The following is a 15,763-nucleotide window of genomic DNA, read 5'->3' as shown; positions in this document are numbered from 1 at the left end:
AGTGGTGAGACACTGGCACAGGTTTCCAGAGAAGCTGTGGCTGCCCCATCCCTGGGGGTGTTCAAGGCCAGGTTGCATGGGGCTTTGGGCAGCCTGATCCTGTGGGAGGTGTCCCTGCCCATGGCATTGGGGTTGGAACAAGATGATCTTTAAGGTCCCTTCCAGCCCTAGCTATTCTATGATTCTATTCTATGATTCATAGGACAGTGGTACGCAGCAGGAGAGAAGCAGGAGGATGTGCTTCTGGTTGTGTGTTAGCTCAGTTGCGGTGGCTGAGCTGTGGGACGCTGGGCGTACGCCAAGTAAGTTGTGCCCCCTGCAAATCTGTGGACTTTGTGCACTGAGCGTGGTGGAACAGAAATTAAAAGTAAACGAGAAATTAAATTCTGTACTTACGAAGATATCTCCTTGTACTGAAAGAGGCTACAGCTGCAGTTCATACAGCAAGAAATGCATCGAGCGTTGACATTTATTATTGTCCTCTTAGTACTATGGGTGTGTATGCTAGGTCGTAGGACTGAAGGATGAGATTGGAGGGGCCAGAAACATACAGAGGTCTAGGGAAGATGGATATATCCTAATGAAAGTCCTGAGAGAGTGGGGTTCCCTGCCCTTGCTGGGCAAAGGCCTGAAGGTCAGGCTAAATTCCTTCAATGAACGTATGCTGTATGTCGGGGGCTGTAGCTCCTCCATCTGCTTCCCCTCCCACTGAAGCCAAAACCTTTTGTGGTAATACTAGATTGTGAATGTTTTGGAATGCGTTGCAAACCAGTATGTTTTGTGTTCATTCCCACCCTCCTCTTCCCACATCCTTCGTTGCTGTGTTTGTGTGCAGTGGCCATGTGTACACAGAAACCTGCTGCCACTACAAAAGCCCTTTTGTTGTAGCAGGAGCTGTTAGCTAGATTTTCCTGTAGGTCAGCAGAGGTTAAGTAAAACCAATAGCTTTTCTTCAGTAAGCCCACATTTATAGGTAGAAATGGAATCTGCCATAAAGCAATATAAAGATGCAAGATCTGCAGAACATGTCTGAAAATTTACTTTTTTTCCCCTATCGTCGTACAACTATTTTCTCCAGCAAATGTACTGCTCAAGTGTTTTGTGAGTCATTTGACTTTAACCAGGTCTGCTCATCAGCCCCAGACCTGCAGGTCACTGGCTGGGAGAGACTGTGCCAGCAAAATGCCATGTCCTCTCCTTTATCACAGGAGCACTTGATAATCAATCCAAACCACGTGGCAGTGCATTTGGATGTCGGAAATGAAATACATGCTGATTTATCAGTGATCTGGGAGCAATTCCTGCTGCTGTTACCTATTATGCAGGCAAAAGGCACCCATATCAAGACAAGGATGGCAGGATTTGGACTTTATTTAGGGAATTTACTCACCGATGCAAGTAAGAGCTATTTGTGCAATGTGTGAATACGAAGCTGATCGCAGAAACCGAGGTGATGGCTGAGTGGGATGAGTGTTGTTGTGTTTGTAGTGCTGACTGCCTGCAGCTGGCTGGGGAATTTGTGTCACCCATCCCCTCGCAACCTGCTCCACCTGCTCACTCTGGTGCTCAGGGGCACTGTGGCACTTTTGTCTTTGCTGGGACCTTCTCCAGCACCCCGAGGTCTTGCTCATAGCTGGGTAGTCCTAATCGTGATGTGGTTATTGGCAATTCAACTGCATCCAAATAATTTCCAAGCTTTTATGGGTGAGCTTTTTTGACATCTGTGCAGACTGCAATTGCCCATTGTGCACAAAAAGGTATTAGGAAGGGAGCCAATTTTTTATGGAAGGAATCTGGGATTAAAATAATCTTTTTGGTCATGGTGCAAGATCATAAATTACTGCCATGCCAGAGGAGGTGGTGCAGTCAGAAGCAGAGGGCACTTTTGTCCACAGATTTACCTTCCTCTGTCAACTTGGTTTCCTAAGGGAAAAGGGTAATGTGACCACATGCTTATGTGTTTATGTTGCCTCCTTCATCCCCAAAGATGTTTGATACCACGGGCCACTTTTTCCAGGTGGTGAGATCTCCAAGAGAAGCTGTTCTCCATTCTGCGAAGAGAGGAGACATGACAGAGAAGAGGTCCCAAAAGGAGGGGAAATTGCAGTGTGAGCTGGCTCTGTCAAATATCAGGGAAAGAATGTGCCTACTCGTCACTGCTGTGGGAGAATCTTCAGTTAGTTCTTGCAACCAACTGCAGGACACAAGTGTGTCATGTATTTCTTCCTCTCTGGTGCAGGGGCTGCGGGGGTGTGGTGCATAAAAGCACAAAGTCACAGGGGTTGCATTTGATGGATTTAGCAAGTCTGCTTATTAAGTTAAAAGCCAGGTAGGATTGTCACGGAATTGCCTGCTACACTTAGTCAAGGGCAAGTTGAGACTGATAACAATAAACCAGGGATGCAACCAATGCCTTTTTATTGCATCATATCCTCATTTTAATGGGAAGGCTGTAATTAAGGGAATTCAGCTCCAAACTGTGACCTTGCTGGTTGATACTGGCATCAGATGCTTCCTTGAAAATAACTCCTCAGAAATCAGGGAGTCTTCCTTAGCAACTCATCTTCTAACAATGCAGTTCCTCCTGAAATACTGGTTTGCAGGCCAAAAAACTTGACTGGAATCCAGGGGGTAGAGCAAGACAGCTTTGCATGCAAATAACCTCTTTAGCAACATCAAAAGGCTTTTCTTTTCCTTGCTCTTCTCATCTCCTCTAGTCTGGAAAAAAATGACTGAAAAATACTGGGTATCAATTGTCCTGTGTTACTAATAATGGTGGAAGTATCCTGCTAACAGATAATGGAAACATTTGCCCTTGGATGTCTTCTAGGCATGGTTCCTGTGGAAACCTGATTTCAGAACAGGGTTGCAATATTCTGCTGTGGCTTTGTATGGTTTGAGGGCTTGAAGGAGCTACTTGGTGCTTCAAAGAGAGAGTAAATCCTTCTCTTTCTGATTGTGTAGTGGTTGAAGGAATTGCCTGGTGTTCAGATGATTGCAGCAGTACATGAAAGGATGCTGAAAGTCAAAAAGACCAGACACTGTTGAGTAGACAGCCTTTAATTCAGCCTCTCTTGAGGTAACTGTGTCTGCAGAGCATATAATTTCATGCTACAAGAGCTTAGACAACACCACAAACAGGGAGAGTTCCCAAGTCTGTCGAACCCATGGGGGGGTTCCTATGCCCTGCTTCTGCGCACATACCTGTGGGTCTGTGCTGGGGAGCAGCTGAGTGATCCAGGGTCATTAGGCCCCAAAACACACCCCCAGTTTGTTTCTCCCAGGGCTGTAAAATTTTTTGATCAAGATCAGTTCAGTGATCCAGGTGACTGCGGCTCCATAAACCACATATGTTGGCAGAAGAGGAGTGGTGGGTTCATGACAGACAGGGGGTGGATGTTTAGTGGGCATCAGAGCAACTGTGGATGCCACAAGGTGAAGTGTCAGGTAATCAGCAGATCATTTGTTTGCAGATATCTTATCTGGCAGATATTTGCATCAGAACTCTAAATCAAGGAAAACTAGATGCGAAAGGCATTCCTGGCTTGCAGAAGGGGTCACAGAAAGGGTCATTTTTTTGTGCTTTTGAAAGAGTAAAACAATCATTAATGATTGTTCTTTGCATTGTTTAAATGCCTTTAGTCTGAAGATATAAACATATTTCAAAATATTAGGAAGAAGAAAGATGTTGGTCTTTATTTTTGATGCCAGTCCTCTAGGCTTGGCTATCTAAAATTCAGAGTCTTGACCCTGATACTCAAAGCAAAGTGAGACCATGAAGCCTGTAAGCTCTCAGCACTTCTTAGGGCTGGTGTTACTACTAGGATGTTCACGAGAGAGCAGCTAAAATTAGTTATTAAATAAAAAAGAAATCTTGCAGGAGGAAAGGATGAAACGCACCCAACCTGCCTAGTATTAGTGGCTCAGTCAGGAAGAAACTCCTGTTGTTCTTTCTGCCATTCCTCGTTGCAGAACCATGTCGAAATTGGTAAACATTGAGCAACTTTCAACCATCAGGCAAACAGTCCTCCCCAGCAGTATGTGACATACAAAGCTGCAAGGCACATCATATGTCCCATGAGTTAAAGCACATCAGAAAGATCAACAGAGCTGCCTGGCCAAGGTATAAAGTTCACTTCCACTTTTACATGAAGAATCATTGCATTTTTATCCCTCTTAAGCCAGGAAGCTGTTCCCATGAGGAAACCTTGGGAAGAAGCTATGAAAGGGAACATCAGTTACAGCATTTGTTGTTGACAAATCACAGGTGCTCCCACTGCCATAGATCCACATCAGTTGTTTCACCCTAATTCTTCAGCACCCAGAAAGTCTTTTCCCTTTGGACCCTACTGCTCCTTCTGCAGCCAACAATCACAGCTGCTTGATTCCTTGGAAGCTTTTAACACAAACCTAAGAACAGTTTCAAATGGAAATTTGGAAAAAAATAGCAAGGAGAGTCTCCTGGACAAAAAAAAAAAGGCCCCTGTTGAGTTGACAAGGCTGTGGTAATGAGAGGAAATTAGCTCCTCACTTTAACTTTGTTTTGAGTAGAGCCTGTCAAATCCTATTAAAAATGATTCTACAATTTTCCCTCCCCAGCCCTCTTATACTAAAACAAGATTTCAAATGAAAACTTACTTTCTTCCATGACAATTCTTTTTTTTCAAGAATCATCAACTTTTTTATAGGAAAATTTGTTTGCTTGTTTTGGTGTTGGCCACAAAGCTGCTTTTTTTCTTTCCTTTGGTATTGATAAAAATTTGACGCTTTATCAGCAAGACGCTGCTATTATTCCTCTTAACTTTTTCTTTGTGCTAGATGCAACCAGAAGCTCTCTTCAAATAACAGTTATCACAATGATGACGACACCAGAAGGTGAACTCTGCCCATTACATGAATGAGCCCAATTTTTATTTCTCTTCATCACAAAGGTCATCCCACATTTGTTGTACACACTGTTGGTTGCTGTGTTACGGGACATATCACCATGTATCAGACGCTTTACTCTCGCAGAAGCATTTCTAATGGAGAGATGGCAGCTTCTGTTAGCTGAATTTTAGAACAACAGCAAAAAATAATAATACAAACCCAAAATATCATTTTCAGCTGCATAGCAAATATGGATCAAAAATTTAACACCATTATCAGATCACAAGCGTAAATATACCTCACCTTAAATAAAATTCATTGTACAAAATAACTCAAGCAGCTTTTCATACAAATATGATACATTTGACAAGAGTTCTGGAGAATATTTTCTTGCTTTTTACACCTTCAATACTTTTTTCTTTTGTTCTCAAACACACATGAACTTATTGGGCTGGAGTAACGCAGGAGAAAAAGGACTAACAAGTTGTTCAATGCTAATAAGTGCTGTCAGAGTTTAAAAGGAAAACCATTGAAGTGCTGAGCTTGAACTAGTTTGCTTCCTCTTTCTATTGTATCATTTAAAGTCAAGTGTAGCATCATCCAAGAAAGGCATGTGCACTGCCAATAGTCAAATTTTATAATGTCAAAGCTGGAAAGAACATCAAAATAACTTAGTCTGACTTCATTCATGACACAACCCATGCTTTCCCCCCACTTCTGTAATTCCTGTATTGAGCCAACAAATTGTTTTTGAAGCAGGCATTCCAAGTGGTGGCTGATAAATTCCAGGTTGTTTGCGGACGACTTCAGTGTAAGCAGGAAAATGTAGGTTAAAAAGCAAGACCATAGTTAGTGGACTTAAAAGTATCCAGACAGTGGTCTGCATTTCTCTAGGAAAAAAAAAAAATTAGGGATCTGCAGATTGTAAAAGGAAAACTATAGGGTTAGAGTACATTTGCAAGAAAGACACACAAACTTGGCAGAAAGTCTGCAAGTGTGGAGAACATGCCCAGCCAGGTGGCAATCTGTTACTATTTACCCCTACTATTACAAATTTGCTTCCTATTTCTATTAACAATTATAACATTAAAAAAAGGCCAGGAGGAAAAAAAATCCATATTCATGTAGTTCTTTGAAGAGCTGAGCCTGGACCTCTTTCTCATATACAATCAAGGAGGGTTACAGAACTGAAGCTAAAGACTACTTGAATCCTTTAGATAATAAAAGGACAGTAATATCAAATCTCAGAAATGAAGACTATAAGATTATTCCTAGCCAATAACTCATGCTGCTTGAGCAACAAGGCAAAAGATCTGCATACACTCTACAGTCAAAAATGCTTTATATTTCGTTCATGCACTCTGGACATTTTGCTCAAAACATTTAATCCCTTGGAATCTGTAGGGATTTCCAGTTTTTGCCAGTCAGTCTGAGGGCAACAAATAGATTGCATCCACCTGTCCTTCCAAGTACATACAACTGTACTTTGAAGGGTTCCAGAGAATTATTATGGCAAAAATACAGCATAGAATGCAGAGTGATACTCATGTTTAGGTGAAATATCTCATGATTCATTCCAGACCTAAACCGATGAAAACAAGCATTTAAATTCACTTTTTGATATCCTATTTTGTCTAGGTAGCTAAGACTGGGCCGTGTGGCACAGTCCATCTTTTTATAGTAACTTCTTGCTCATGCTGGTTTCCGAGAGGACTCTTAACATCCCATAATGTCAGACGCAGTAAGACATTTAATTTGTGCTGTGCCCACAGGTGGCTCCAAGAGCCAGACAGGGACTTGTGCCACTTCTTCAGCAACACTTTCATACCAAAATAACAAGCACTTACTATTTAGGCCAGGAAAAATAGGATCTTGGTTGGATCCATCTTCCTTGCAACTTGTTTTCCACAAAAAATAAAGTGCTTGATTCTCCTCTTCCTTTCAAAAATATATATCTGTAGATACCCTCACTCCAGTAGCGTAGAAGTGTCGGAACATGATGGAAAACCAGAACTGACATCCTTAGTGGAAGAGTAAATAGAGAGCAAGAGCCCTGCGGTGTCACTGAGTCCTAGATGCTCTTCTGCTGCTCTTCCTCAAGACATGGAGGAAGTGACTTGCCTTGCCAGCTGGGCCCTTCCCTGCCACTCAAAGATTTCAGACTTCCTGAGATTTCATTTTACTTTCAGATTACTGTGCTGCACGTTTTCCTCCCTGCAACTTAAACATCTACCTCAGTGATTAAAGGAAACTCAAGGTGTGAAAATGTCCAGCACTTATCACATGTGGGGTACTTATTGGTTATCAAGGGATTGGATGGTGAGCGTCTGGCAGAACAAATTCATCCCACCTAGCAAGATCTCCCTCTTGCTAATAGGAGTTTGCTGGCTTTTGTTTCCTAAGACAAAATACTCTCACTGGCATGTTTCTACTAATTAATTAGATATTTCCTCCAAGAGAATAAATGCCCAGGTTCTGCCTTTTTAACATGTGTAATAGCATGCAGTTTACAAAGCATGATGAAATGCATTAAAGGAATACGTATTATCACATTTATATACTGTAACAGCAAGTATCTGTTATAACTTAGCTAACACTGAGAAATTAAATATTGTCAGCAGTGAGGCTAACATCATGTTCTCCTAGAGATGTGGTTTGATCTCCTTTAAGTTCAAACACAAGCTTTTGTATCACACCACTGAAAGGAAGCAGGGAAGACCATGAGTTTTGAAATCTTCCTTGAAGCTCCTACTGAATTTGTTCTCGGTATCCGGGGATCTTAAATTAGCTGAGTAGGAAAAGGAAACAGACTCAAGCATTCCCTCTGAATGCCTTTAAACCTGGAAATTTCTGGGTATTTTTTAATGCTTATCCTGTAGTATACTTCTTCTAAATAATCAGTCATTTCTGAGTGATGGGAAGTTTCCCAAGCCCTGCTGATAGTCACCATTCTCCAAAGAAAGATATTTGGTCACTGTGCCACTAGGAATTTGTCTAAAACAAGGGAAAATAGCATCCCAGAACATACGGAAACTAAACACCCCAACACTCATCCCTGGCCAAAGATCAAAGATCGAGTATGTTCAAGGTAACGACACCTGTCTCCTGTCAGGACCAGTGATTATTTCCACCCAAATTAATATATTCAAGAGCACATTCACATGAATGCAGCCTCTTCTGTAGTCTGTACAAAATCTTGTTTAGTCGATGCAAGATGTGTCTTTGGGGGAGAACCCTCTGCATTAAAATAAGTCCATGTCCCATAGCAGAGAAAAAGCCAAGCCATTTTCTCCTTCTGCATCTCTCTGAAGTGCTAACGAGTTATTTGGCGACTACATCATTGCTGTTCTAAAACCCACATACCAAAACTCCCTTTAACAGATGCTAGAAAGGCCAACGATGTGGCAGAGAGCATCAAGTCAGCCCCAGGCTGGGGCACGCAGCCATCCAAGACCAGCCCAGCAAGGCTCCTCTGCGCCCATCATTTGATCCTCAGGGTGCTGCCACAGCTGACATTCTGCCTTCATCTTTTCTTCCACCCAAAGAGTGAATCGGGGACTTGTTTCAGACCCTCCTGCTCCATGGCTGGTGGCACATATCATTGGGGGTGCTGATTTGCCCCATTGCTTCTGTGGTGAGAGTGGGCTCCTGGCACTGCGGATGCATGGAGCTCTTCCACCAGGACTCCCACGTTTGGGGCTCCAATATGGCTTCAGAGTGATGTGTTCAGTTGGATGAATCACAGGAAAAAAACTGGACCACTTCATGGAAGAAAAGCATGTTTTGCCCGCCCACCCCCACCCACCCTCAAGTCTGAAAACTACAAGTAAAACCGATCACAGGGATGGTACAGAAGAACATGCACTCAAACAGGGCCGGATGGGAAGATGCATCCTCATGTGTAGTAGGCGTACCCAGTCTCTGTTGCCAGGTCTCATGCCACTGAGTCAACCCTTCCCAGCTGTTCTGGGCTCAGTCCCTTCTCCCTTCCCAACCCGTGCAGGGTCAGTGTCCATACTAGCAGGTGGTGGCCAGCGACTGGTGGATTGGGGGCTGGAAGCAGCGCACGTGCTCCACTGTGGAACTATCTGTTTCCACTGACTTCATGTACTTGTTCAGGATGGCAAAAATCTCGTTGTTCAGAATCTGATACTTCCTGATCCTGTCAGCCATCTTCTTCAAGGGCTGGAGAGATTATGAGGGAGAAAAACAGTAGATGAAGAGAGTCTTAGATCATCTGACTAGCTAGAAAGTACCAGTACCTCTGCCTTTCTGCTGGAAACCTCTGCTAAAGCAAAGCAGCTGTAACATGTGTTAACAGTTCCATTTAGCACCTCCCTGGGACCAGTGACTCACTTCATTATAGGGTCTGATAACTCAAGACAGAGTATTAACAATTTCAGTGAGTGGTCCTATGTTAACCATTCTAAAGTCTAGACTCCCAGCTGCTTACCGATAGAGCCACTGCAATCACAGAATGGTTGCTGGAAATACCAGCTCCTCAGCTCCAGCTTCCCAACCCCAGGAAGAAGGGAAAAGCTTTGGGAGAAAAGATTTGATTGTCAAGCCAATTAAAACCTTGGCCTCTCTGCTGAGACTGCAGACGGAAATCTCACAGCGAGCATGTCCAGTTTCAATGAGGTTAACACTGCCCAGTTTTTTAATTTATGAGTTTGGACAAAGCAAGACAGAAAACAGAGAGAAGTGTGTTGGTTCAGCTCCTTTGGGAGCTCCTTCAACTTACCACATTTTTAATGATTTCATCCTTCCCATCCTGCCTCTGCACCTTCAGCAGGTGGTAGCAGAAGTCAAAGAGGTCAAAGCGACGTTGCTGTCCGAGGAGAACAATGATAGAGCAACCTGCCCAGTTCAGACCATCTCCAAAGCACTGTCTGGAAGGAGGACAGGGTGATGGGGTGGGGAGAAATGACAGGATAGAGTTAGGTAAGAGAAGTCCCACCACGGCACCAGGAACTCTCCTTGATGAAATCGTAGGGAAATCAAGTTCAGTCCTACTCCTAGAAAGTGGGTTTACACCTAGTGAAAATGAACTCAAGAGACGTGCAGAATTACACCAGGGCCAGGCTGGGCAGACTGCATAACAGGGTAACATAGATGAAGACCTAGTCTCTGACTTAGGTTGTTGGCCCACTTACCCATCTCCTTCTGCATTTCCCCTTGGGCGTGTCCACTACTCTTTTCCCTAGTTGTTCAGTTGTTCAAGCTCTGTGCAGCTCTTTAAGTCCATGCACAACAAAGCCATTTAATCAAGGACCCACATTCCCCCTCTACTCTCCACTGGTTGAGGTTATTGCTGCAGCTGAGGGCATCTTGGAGGCTTACTGGCCCCACTACCTCATGAATGGCACTAGTGGCAGATGGATACTCACTCTGCAGTGAACTCGTTGGTGCCCACAGGGATGCAGTAAACGAACTGCATGGCACTCCAGAGCCGATGAAACTCGACGCACTCATCCACGTGCATGACCCCGTTTGTTGGGGGTGGCCCGCGCCAGATTGGGTCCTGCAGGTAGCTCCTAATTCGTGTCAGGATCACCTCAAACATAGACAGCCCACAGCATAACCGCTCCTTGGTCAGCAAGTCACCCTCCCGGGCAATGGCTATTTGCTGAGGAGAAGGACAACCAAAGAAATAGAAGTGACAACGTAATACAGATGGACCCTCTCACTGGCTTCAGTGCTTCCCAGACTCCCCGGCTCTTTCAAAGTTAACACACTTTCCATGCAAGGTCCAACCTTACCTCTAATGGCTGCTCTCACGGCACTCCCCACCAGAGAACCTCTCATCCCTCAAATGGAAGATGACTTAATATTGTGCTCAATTATATTCCACCAACCTAAGTATTTTTTGAAACAACTACAGAAGTCAGAAAACAAAAGTTGGGAGGCAAAGCTCTGATCAGAAATACTGATACTTAATTCTGCTAGCACACTGTTCCATTCTATTAATGCTATTAGTGTTGCTGGGTTTAATGTCATGATTTGTGCAGATTATGAAAATAGAACAGACAGAACAGGGACATTTTCCTTCCCAGGACATTGCCATCATCTCTTTAAAATGCAGATAGCTTATGGCTTTCTTGATTTCTTTTGTAGTTAGGGTTAAAAAGTCCTGAGGAAGATGAGAAGCCATCAGAACCTTAATAGTGGAAAACCTGTGGTTTATAACAAAGTCAAAGGCTGCCACGGTACCCTGGCCTTCCACGTAGAGCCTTTTACACTTCTCACCACTTTGGCAGAGGAATGCAGAGCAAGTGTGACATTTACTGATTCCCTGCCTATCCCAGAGGACTTCCTGGAACTTTAAGTAGTTTTTAAGCATTTGTTCCATTTCCAGCTGTCCCTGTAATGCCTATGAAAACGTTATCCTGATCAGAATCACAACAGGGGCTCAGCATCTCATACAACAGGCAGGTACATGTCCTGGCCAGATATTAAGAACATGAATTGTGCTTAGTTTACTTGGATCATCTTTATTCCACCCTAAAACCACACGAATGTGCCTGCTCATCCCCTTTCCTAACTATTAGTTTATGCTGGTAGTAACCTAAAGCATTTTTAGTTTGGTGGCTACTGAAATCAGAAGCATTACAATTCCTGCTTGTGTCACAATTTCAAGGACATTCTGGGAACCTCAGATCAATTAATGTTCAACTAGTAGCAAATATTATGAGAAAGCAGTATTGCTGTGCAGAAGTCAGATTGGACTTGGGATCCCTAGATCTGTTAAACACAGGAATGATATCACTGGTTTCATGGCAAGCATTTGGATGTATTTGCTTAGCAATTAAAGATTTATTTTATTTAGCTTGTTTTTATAACACAAGGCTGTATGCTTTCTCTCTGCTCACCTGCTCCAAGCTTTTATAGGTACAGATTAACATCTGCACACACTAGTCTATGATGGCAAAATGGGGACACTGTAGAAATAAATGCATTACAAATATAATTTAGGTGTTAGCATTACTGTTTGCTAAGATATAGTGATAGAACAGATACTTTTGAGAACAAACTACTCCAATGATCTTAGTATACTGTTTTGGAAGAAATCTTTATCTAGAAAGGGATGTAGTGCCACTCAGTTATGCACGTTCACAGAAAGAATTTGGTTCTAAAAGTCATCACCATAAGACTATTGGGTAGATATCTAACATGATGTAGGCAGCTGGAGAGCTGTTAGTCTTGTGGCCAGATCTGCCTCACAGTCTGCGGTCCCACTGATTTTTAAGATCGGGAGAGGAAGGATGTCAAAGGATGCCACTGTACTGGCTCAACAATTCCAGCGAAAAACTCAAACTGACTTCACACTTCTGAAAATCCCTTATTACTTTCCCCTGTGATCAGATTTAAAATGGAGAGGGTTTCTTTAATGAACCACTTTGACCCTCCCTGGTTCTTTATGAATCACCAATCAAACAGCTGCTTCTGGATTTCCAATGCAAAACAATTATTTACCATCAATCACTGACAGTTTTCCTGCCATTGCACAGATCCAGTTATGCCACACCTTTTCTACAGATTGTTAACTGGCAGGCTTGTAAGAAATGTACCCAAAGCCTGCGAAGACAGATAGATCCCTACTAACTACAGCAGCCTCTGGCTCAGCCCATTTACAGCATGTATTTATATGAAATGCATAGGGCCACCTTTTAGGAGAGGCATCTAGCAGACAACTTCTGCTCAGATTCTGGACAACTGCTAAATGCACTTCTGTGTTCTGCAGGAAAAAGTCCCATATGGCCTGTGTCCAAAACTGCATTTCCAAAATGCATGTTCAAAACTGCATAAGGAGCAAGCTTAGAAGCTATGGAGACACCTATAGAAAGTGACTCTTGAGTTCCATTTACATCTCAGCTCAAAAAATATCTGGTACTGAACTGTACCTGTATGATGACTATGGGAACAGTTTAAAGAGAAAATAATTTTTAGCAGGACATGAAATACCTTTTTTTCATCACTATCATAACTATGGCAAGGATAAGCAACGCGTGGACTCAGTAGCAGATTTCAATGATGATTTTGCATGGAAAGAAGGAGAGAAAGAAAGACCAACACAAAGACACGAAAACACAGAGGTGAATTCTTTTTCTCGAGTGTCTCCTTTAAAAGGAAGTCAATGGAAAGTGAGAGAAGTGTCTACAAAGTAAGACAAAGCCCTCAGTTATCCAGCCAATTTATTTGTTCCATATGATTTCCAATGAAACAAAGTTCAGAATGTCCTTGGTCCATTAGAAAAATAAGGAAAAAAATCAACAACTTTCTGCCTGCAATAGGTCTGTCACTTCATACAACTGAGTGCTCATTCCATTCCCTCAGCAGTACATTACAGGAATAGGGTGTTGATTCATTTAATATTCTGAATGATTTTTATCCAATGAACCCTACTAAGTAGGCAGTGGAAGGCTGGTTATTGGTATCAAAGGAGCTCAAGTTTTGCCCATTACACTGATCAATCTATGGAGATATTTTTAACAGTAATCAATTTCTGCTCAAGAGACTTTTTGCAAGCCGAGACCCGCCTCAAAAAGACACTTAAATGGAGCTGTAATTTTAAGCATGTGCTGAAGCTCTAAGCATGTGCTAGGAGGGAAACCATTCTCAGATGCATTCCTTGACAGGGATGAACTCAAAAATAGGCCATACTGCAGCCCTAACACGGGATCCCCAAAAGTGACAGCAATTGATTGAGTCGGGGACAGCCCTGCAAAATTTCCCCTCAAACCACCCCAGCAATTCTCCACCTTTTTAAAATGGAGAAGAAGAGATTTTTCAGAGTTGTTCTTATTCAGAGCTGGCTTCTAGCATGCTTGCCTTACAGCTCTCTGCCAGCTCTCGAGACCGGAGGCAGCATCACACCATCTGCTCACAAATTTCTCTTTGAGGTGTCTGCTAGGGCAAGGATTGTGTTTTTCTTGTCCAATTGATGTTTTTTTTATTTTGGGGAGGGGGAAAAAAAGAAACCAAACCGGATCATTTTCCCAAGGCCAAACAGGCCATCTGGGGACTGCTCTGAATTTTCAACAGTCATCCCTTTCAATGAAATCCTTACCTGCGGAGTGCCCAGCCTCTCTATTAAGGGAACCAGGTGAAGTGGGGCATACTTGGCTTCGAGACGCTTCATGCGCACCTCCAAGCGTTCTCCTTCTGTCAAGCGAGCAGCAAACAGTGAAATGAGAGGAGGAAGTGGAGACCCGCAATTTCCACCGAGTTTGCTCAGAGCTGCCCCCCAGCAACCATCCAACGAGACTTTGGATCAATGAGCCAAACCAACAGCAAATGAGGGAACCAGCGATGCAGAGAAGGGAGGGATGTGCAATTGCAGTCTCAGCAGCAGCTTAATCACACGTCCAAAAGCATGTCCCTGTTACTGATCGCTCCTCTTGAGATGGACATTTCATGCTGTCATTCTCCAAAGAGGCTGTGAAAAGGCTTTAAAACCTTAAGGGAACCCCCAAACTAACTAAGGTTTCAGAGTGTAACTAGGATACAGAAAATGCAACCTTGACATCCGTTTCCACCTTACTTTTGGCTGTATCCTCTTATCTATCTTGAGTGGGAAGCAGGGCCAGAACTAATCCTCAGCAGAAATGTGAGAAAAACAGCTTCTGGGCAGAGACCTCTGAGTCTGTCCACTGTTTCCCTCTCAGCTTCTTACCTTTGATGTAGACCCTGGGCAAAATATTTTGGAAAGGAGCAGCATGCAGCAAATCACAAACTTCTTCCTGGGACTGAGGCAGGAAGAAAGAAAGATAAAGTAAGTTAAAAAATACCTATAGGGCTTGAGTGTATGGCTCAGGGGCCTGGGCAACACTACAACAATTCATATCTATGGCACCTATTTAAATCCAACCCAGCTCAGTAGTAACTCCAATGGTTCAAACCTAAATGAACTAAACTGGAAGAAATACCTCTCAACTTAAGCCAGGAAGTTTCCTTAACTCAAAGAAGTTACCTCCTGCATGTACAGGGCCAGAGCTTCATATGTCCCACTTCCTAGCACAGCAAGTAAGAGGGGATAAAGAACATGGATGTTTCAGTTTCATGTTACCCTGATGACTTCCTGCTCTTTATTTTTACAGAGAGTGCCCAGGTAGAAATTATCCTCTGGCTTAGTTGTTTTAGGATGCATACATGTAAAATATACTGTTGTATGGTTCTGTTGCAAATAGGTACAAAATGCCTTGGTCTGAAATTATTTGGTTGTTCATATGGTGTTCTCAGCCAGGGTTATCAGACCAGTGTCCCAGTGGTGTATGCACCAGGGAGAATAATATAGAAGTCCAGAGAGGAATAACATCATGAGATGCCACCTGAGAGAACGCATGCCGATGCACTTGAGAAAAAATAATCCCAAACACAGATGCACAAGGAGGAGAAACCTAGAAATAGGCAGGTGAAGACTGAGGATTGATGGCTGACAATACATTGTATACGAGTCTGCAATGGGAAACAGCAGCAAGGAAACCAAAGCTGTTTAACACAGAGGCATTGCGTCACAACAAGGCATTAGTTTGCTCCTACAAAGTCTGGTTCTAGGACATGCTTTCAGTTCTGAGCCTACTGTAGAGATTTAGACACACTCGAAAGCTAGTCATGACAGCGCAGCGAAAGATATTTGGGGCCAGATGGAATGACTGCTGGGTCTGTTTGGGATGCACGGGTGGATAGCCCACCTTCCAGCCAAGAGAGGACAGTGTAGCATGGAGCTGCAGGAGGCTGTACTGGCGCATGGATGCTGGGATGAGAGCGAGTTTGTGGGAGTGCAGTTTGTGACACAGTGCTGGAGGGACAAGGAACAGTCTGAGATCCCTCCATGGGCAGAGAGACACTGATGCTAATACAGTGTGCCTGTCACCTTGGTTATTTTGTTTGC

The 15,763-nt window shown here is 43.3% G+C and overlaps 2 protein-coding genes across 4 annotated transcripts in view; one reads left to right on the top strand and one right to left on the bottom strand.

The window, feature by feature from the left end:
* MED7 (mediator complex subunit 7) overlaps window positions 1-15,763 on the top strand; it is a 158,903-nt gene that overhangs the window by 56,316 nt on the left and 86,824 nt on the right. The gene's annotated exons all lie outside the window — the stretch shown is intronic.
* CYFIP2 (cytoplasmic FMR1 interacting protein 2) overlaps window positions 4,879-15,763 on the bottom strand; it is a 54,696-nt gene continuing 43,811 nt past the window's right edge. For 2 of the 3 annotated variants that reach the window (XM_069868859.1, XM_069868860.1), the window contains exons 27-31: window positions 14,546-14,618; window positions 13,940-14,034; window positions 10,260-10,498; window positions 9,614-9,761; window positions 4,879-9,054 (exon numbers count right to left, since the gene is read on the bottom strand). In XM_069868859.1, the coding sequence (XP_069724960.1) occupies window positions 8,887-9,054; window positions 9,614-9,761; window positions 10,260-10,498; window positions 13,940-14,034; window positions 14,546-14,618 (723 nt within the window). In that variant the 3' untranslated portion in view covers window positions 4,879-8,886. The remainder of the gene's footprint in view (window positions 9,055-9,613; window positions 9,762-10,259; window positions 10,499-13,939; window positions 14,035-14,545; window positions 14,619-15,763) is intronic. The other variant, XM_069868862.1, reaches the window with a different exon arrangement.

This window comes from Phaenicophaeus curvirostris, chromosome 15 (assembly GCF_032191515.1).
Source record: "Phaenicophaeus curvirostris isolate KB17595 chromosome 15, BPBGC_Pcur_1.0, whole genome shotgun sequence".
NCBI lineage: Eukaryota > Metazoa > Chordata > Aves > Cuculiformes > Cuculidae > Phaenicophaeus > Phaenicophaeus curvirostris.
The sequence above is the reverse complement of the archived record's forward strand: the minus strand, read 5'-3'. Positions and strand labels throughout refer to the sequence as shown.